The sequence below is a fragment of the Myotis lucifugus genome, unplaced genomic scaffold (genome assembly GCF_000147115.1).
Source record: "Myotis lucifugus unplaced genomic scaffold, Myoluc2.0 scaffold_1093, whole genome shotgun sequence".
In the NCBI taxonomy this organism is placed as follows: domain Eukaryota; kingdom Metazoa; phylum Chordata; class Mammalia; order Chiroptera; family Vespertilionidae; genus Myotis; species Myotis lucifugus.
Window position 1 is genome coordinate 51,236 of NW_005872141.1, and position 5,855 is coordinate 57,090.

The following is a 5,855-nucleotide window of genomic DNA, read 5'->3' on the forward strand; positions in this document are numbered from 1 at the left end:
TGACTTACGAGTTTAATTCGTCCGAGACAAGCTTGTTAAGCAGCTCGTTAACTCAAATTACTCTGTCAACTCAATGCAAAAAATCGGCCGAGAGACAGCTGGTATTTCAAAAAACTCGTTAGTCGGGACACTCGTAAGTCAAGGCCCCACTGTAATAATAAACACTGTTCCTCAGATTTTAACACTATATCTTGTACTATGTGAACTCTTTATGTGTATTATCTCATTAAAATAAAAGCCAATCATCTGAGGTAGATATAATTATTTTCACTTTATATTTGAGAAAAACTGCAGCTCAGAGAGGTTAAGAGACTTGTCCGAGGCCACACAGCCTAAAGAGACTCAGCCCAAGCTCAAAACCTTCCTGATCAAATTGCCTTTCCAGAAAGACACAGCTCTAGAACTTGGTTTAAAATGCCAGGAAAGCATTTTGACCCATTTGTGTCATATTCCAATAAGGATTTTTCAAGTGACATTTAAACTAGGGAAGGGTGCTTGATTATATCAAGGAAGTGAGGACTGCTTTTTCTCATCAGCCTTAAGTTGAATTACTTGTATTTTATAAAATGTCCTCCCAACTGCCTCTCAGTGAAGTCGAAGGTCAGGGAGAAAAGCTTTACCCAGGAGATGAATGAACAGTAATAACGGAGTGGGCACAGCTTTGAGCCATGATTCTGCCGCAGCTGTCGGCTTTGTGACACTAAGACACAGGCTCTTGGGGAAGGAGGTCTGAGCGGCCATGTAAGTGCAGAGGAGGTGGGCGGGGGAGCCTTCAAGAGGAGGTCTGGCTGAGGGGGCTTCTTCGTGAAACGAAAAAATGATTAAAGACGCTAAGGGCCTGGGAATTAAAAGAGGAGGTCACTCTGTTCATTTTTTTTATATTTATTGATTTTTTACAGAGAGGAAGGGAGAGGGATAGAAAGTTAGAAACATCGATGAGAGAGAAACATCAATCAGCTGCCTCCTGCACACCCGCTACTGGGGATGTGCCCGCAACCAAGGTACATGCCCTTGACCGGAATCGAACCTGGGACCCTCCAGTCTGCAGGCTGACGCTCTATCCACTGAGCCAAACCAGCTAGGGCTCTGTTCATTTTTTTAAAAATGAGGGAACAGAAAAGTCTTAGCTGAAGAGAAGTTTCTGTGTGTTTCTAATAATAAAAGACAATAGAAATCACCTGTCATCCCAATCTTCAGAGATACCCACTACTAGATTGTGGGTTTTCCCTCCAGTCACGTCTATATTAAATATTGATGCTATGCTGTATATGTAGTTTTTAAAAATATAGTTCTATGAACTGCTTTTCCCCCACCAACTGTACATCACAAGCATTTATTCCCCACTCCTCCATGTATCCTCCCCCAACAGGTCCCACGCTGTCCCAGCACCTTTTTGGTGGGGACGCCGCCCCTCAATGTCTTGGGTGAGGCAGGGATGTTACCCTAGCACAGTGATGGCGAACCTATGACATGCGTGTCAGAGGTGACACGTGAACTCATTTTTTTGGTTGATTTTTCTTTGTTAAATGGCATTTAAATATATAAAATAAATATCAAAAATATAAGTCTTTGTTTTCCTATGGTTGAAAATATCAAAAAATTTTTGTATGTGACATGGCACCAGAGTTAAGTTAGGGTTTTTCAAAATGCTGACACGCCGAGCTCAAAAGGTTCGCCATCACTGCCCTAGCCTGTGAAGGCAGAAGTTAGGGAGAGTGGCCACTAGGCGGCGCTGTGGTGCAGGGGGAAAGCCAGGTCGCCAGTTGGGAGTCCCGTCTGAGCTCTATCCTTCACTCCCTGTGAGACCTAGAGTGATTTCCCTCCTCTAAGTCTCAGCTTCTTTATCCACAAACTGAGGGGGGTGGGAAGATGTGGTCAGGGTGTTTGTGAATCTGGGCTCAGCTACGCTCAACTGTGTGGCCTTCATCTCCATGATCTCGTCCAGCCGGAAAAATTCTATGATTTTTTGCTAGCTTAGACATGAAACTCGTGGGAAACCCAATTTTAAGCAAATCATTGATAATGCAAAATGAGAACCATTTTTCTAAGTTGCAATTAAGTTCCTGAGGGAGTTCTGCAAGGCAACACCACGTTAGTCCTGTTTTGTGGAGCTGGCAAACCTTACATTCTGCACACATATGATCAGCCACACAGCAGGCATTTCCGTCAGAGCATTCCTGTGACAGGCAGGGGAGTGGCCTTTCCATTTTACAGGTGAGTAAACCGAGGGTCAGAGAGTTAAGGGCCTTGTCCGATGTCCCTGAGCCCGTGTCCTGACTCTTTAGCATCGTTCTTCCTGCCACTGCATGTAATGTTCCAAACTGCTCAGATGGGAATGATAAAGATCTATAATAATAAAAGCGTAATATGCTAATTAGACTGGACGACCTTCTGGACAAAGCCAGGGCTGCAAGGGAAGCCCGGGTCCCAGGTGCCAGAGCGGGGAAGCCGGTGCCAGCAGCTGGGGGGAAGGAAGGCCTACTCTTGCAGGAATTTTGTGCATTGGGCCTCTAATGTTTAAATATTAGCAAAGGCCTCTGAAGAAATACTGAAAGAATTGGGCGATGCAGCTTAAAGAAGAGAAGACAGGGAGTTGCACTTTAAGCATAAAATCCCTGCAGCTCATGTTCAGAGCTGAACACCTTCTTTGTTTTGACTGGATCTGAATTCTTCCCCCAGGGTGTCCTGCTTTCATGGACCAAGAAGTTTAAGGCCCGGGGAGTTCAGGGCACAGATGTAGTGAGCCGTCTAACCAAGGCCATGAAAAACCACAAGGTAGGAATTTGCTCAGCTCCCAGTCCTAGCCGTCTCCTGAGGGCGGGTCACACGGTGCCTGCCCCTGAAGGAGGGCAGGGAGAGGAGCACTGCAATGCAGGTGCCGCACTTCGGATAAACCCACGGGGGAGCCTTGGTCTGTGGACCTTGTTCCAGTTACTGTTGAAAGTGGGCCCCACTGCCCAGGGACCTCCCCATTTGCACAGCCCCTTCAGGGGTCCTGGTTAGACCCCCTGCTGTGTGTGATGCTCCAACTCCTACCTCTCGCTGAGACTTAAAATATACAGTGGGGCCTTGACTTACGAGTTTAATTCGTTCGAGATCGAGCTCGTTAAGGAGCTCGTTAAGAAGCTCGTTAACTGAAATTACTCTATCAACTCAATGCAAAAAATCGGCCGAGAGACAGCTGGTATCTCAAAAAACTCGTTAGTCGGGACACTCGTAAGTCAAGGCCCCACTGTACTTTCTTTCCAGTCCGGCTCTCTAGGCCACTTTCCACGCTCCCTTAGTTGGACTATTTGTTGAATAAATGCTATAACCGCTTTCCAGTCCGGCTCTTTGCCAGTGGAAAAGCACACAAGTGAACCCAGATGATTTGTCACCCCGACAGCAAGAGGACTGTTTTGATGTGAACCCTTCCGTCTTTTAGTCTCTTTAAAGCTGTGATCGTGTTCTCTTGAAGTCTGTTTTTCTCTTATTGTTTTCATTTTACTTTAAAACACTCCCTCGAACCTTGGGGAATGTGGTGCAGTAACCCAGGGTGACTTGGCGGAATGGGAAACCCGGGTGGGGACTTGCCCACAGCTGAGGACCCGAGTGTCTCCTCCTGAGAACACCATTGCTTCCCGGACAGACATGTTCTGCTCAGGGTCCCGCAGGCGAGGGCTGGAGTCCAGGTGGTCTGTCCCTCCTCTTCCTCGGCACAGGGGCCATCAGCCATACCGCAGCAGCATGGCTTCCCCCACGAGCTCCCAACTGCTCGTTCTCTCACCGAGACCCCTGACCTTGACAAAGGCCTTGCTCCTTCCAGGCAGGCCCCATAGGCAGGATCTAAGGACTTTCTCAACAGTCACCTTCACTGCTTTTGCTTTCTCCGTGGGGACAGACAGAGGGATGACACTCCCTTCCCACCCACTAACGCTTGTGTTCCAACAGGACATCGATGTGGATATCCTGGCCTTGGTCAATGACACCGTGGGGACCATGATGACCTGTGCCTATGATGACCCCTCCTGTGAAGTTGGAGTCATCATTGGTAACTCAGTCTGACTTGCTTTTTGGGGATGCGGGTACGGGGCTGGGTTGGAGCTTAGTTTCAGCAAACTCTGAGCAAATTCTGTGGGAAGGGGACTGGTGCTTTCTGCTTAGGAGAAATAACAGAGGACGATGAAAAATTCATTCGTTCACTCAACAAGTGCTTGCTGGGTGCCTACTGTGTGTCAGGCCCGTCTCTGCACTGGGGTCTCAGGGTGAGTTAATACTCAGGGTCTCTGTGCTCGTGGGGCTTTCCGTGGGGAGGTGCGTGAAGGGCCAAAGAGGCCCAAAGGAGTAAGATCATGTCAGGTGGTGCTGACTGTGAGGAAGGAAATGCAGCAGGGCAGTCACCAAGAGTGAGTGTGAGGTGGTCAGGGCAGGACGCTCTGAGGGGTACATTTGAGCAGGGACCTCAGCAACGAGGAGGAGGGAGCGAAGTAAATCCAGAGGCGAGTCCTTGGCAAAGGAAAGAGGACACCTCTGGCCTCTGAGATGGGACTGAGTCTGGGTGCTCGGGGAAGCACCCTGAAAGGCGGAATGGCGGCTGCATCTGGTGAATGGAGGCTGGGAGTAGTAGGGTATTCAGGTTGGAGAGAGTGGACGGGACCGGGCATAGGTCACAGACACAGTCATGGAGGGTCTTTGGCTTTTGCCCCAAAAGAGACAGGAAGGCACTGGAGGATGCTGGGGGGATGGATAAGTGGGGTGCGCATTTTTAAAAAGCTCGTTTTGGCTGCTGTGTGAAAAGTTGACTATTGGGGGCAACAGTGGAAGCAAGGTGACCGGCCAGGAGACCATTGCACTGTGTAGGTGAGACGTGTGGAGGCCTGGGCCAGGGAGTGGCGGGCAGTGAGGTGTCCAGGGGGTGGGTCCCCGAGCTGGGAGGGGCTCTCCTGGAGGGTCCGGGAGAAGGCCGTCTGGGGGACAATTGAAGCCAAATGGATGGGATTTATAGGCTGTTCTTGGATATGCCCTTCCACCTCCCCATCCCTTTACTGCTGTTGGAAAAAGTTTTCTGCTTGGTTTTTTCTTACTTTCTAACTACATTCTCCTGAGCCTGACTTTCCCAAAGGGCAGGAGCTTTACCCCTGAGGGGCTTGATCCGCCTCCCCCCTCCCCCCGTCTCTGGAGCCCACACCTCAGCATGGACCGGCATGTCCATCAGCCACTGTCACTGTGCTGTCTTCGTGGCTGGGTCAGGTAACCCGGCACAGTGACGGTGTGCAGGGTGCGGGCCATGCCTAACAGTGTCCGTGCTTTCCTGAGAAAGTGCTGAGAAAGTGTGCCCAGATGCTGCATTACATTTTGCTTTTCTGCCTTCTTGTTTCTCATGCTGGCTTTTAAATCCTCACACCACAGGGTCGGCCAGGAAGACGCTTACTTTCGTTTTTTTAAGTAGCTTTATTGAGGCATAAAACTTTTCTCATTTCAGTACAATTCAATACATTTTAGTAAGTTTACAATTTTGTAACCATCACTCCTATTTCATTTTAGAACATTTCCATCACCCCAATAAGTCCCACCTGCAGTCACTCCCCCAATCCTCGTGTGTGTGTTGGAATAATGAAATTTTGCTTTCTTATGTGATAGCTAATCACTGTCAACGACAAGGATGTAGAGTAGGCAGGGAACAATTCGTGGCAGGTCATGAATAGAGAATATTTTTACTACCAAATAGAGAAGAGGTTAGGTAGCTGGGGGAAGGGGGTTAAAAATTACTGTGGGTTGGTAATTTAAAATATATCAGGTTGGGTGAACTCATCCTCCTCTTTGCAAATGTGCATTGTCAGCTCTCATACATATTCGTTAGGGACTTCTTCAGGACT

At 48.6% G+C, this 5,855-nt stretch overlaps 1 protein-coding gene across 2 annotated transcripts in view; it reads left to right on the forward strand.

Annotated features, from left to right (window-relative positions):
• Window positions 1–5,855, forward strand: part of HKDC1 (hexokinase domain containing 1) — a 38,972-nt gene that overhangs the window by 12,547 nt on the left and 20,570 nt on the right. Inside the window, exons 5-6 of one of the 2 annotated variants that reach the window (XM_006107295.3) lie at window positions 2,680–2,775; window positions 3,931–4,030. In XM_006107295.3, coding sequence (XP_006107357.1) covers window positions 2,680–2,775; window positions 3,931–4,030 — 196 coding nt within the window. The remainder of the gene's footprint in view (window positions 1–2,679; window positions 2,776–3,930; window positions 4,031–5,855) is intronic. The other variant, XM_023748020.1, reaches the window with a different exon arrangement.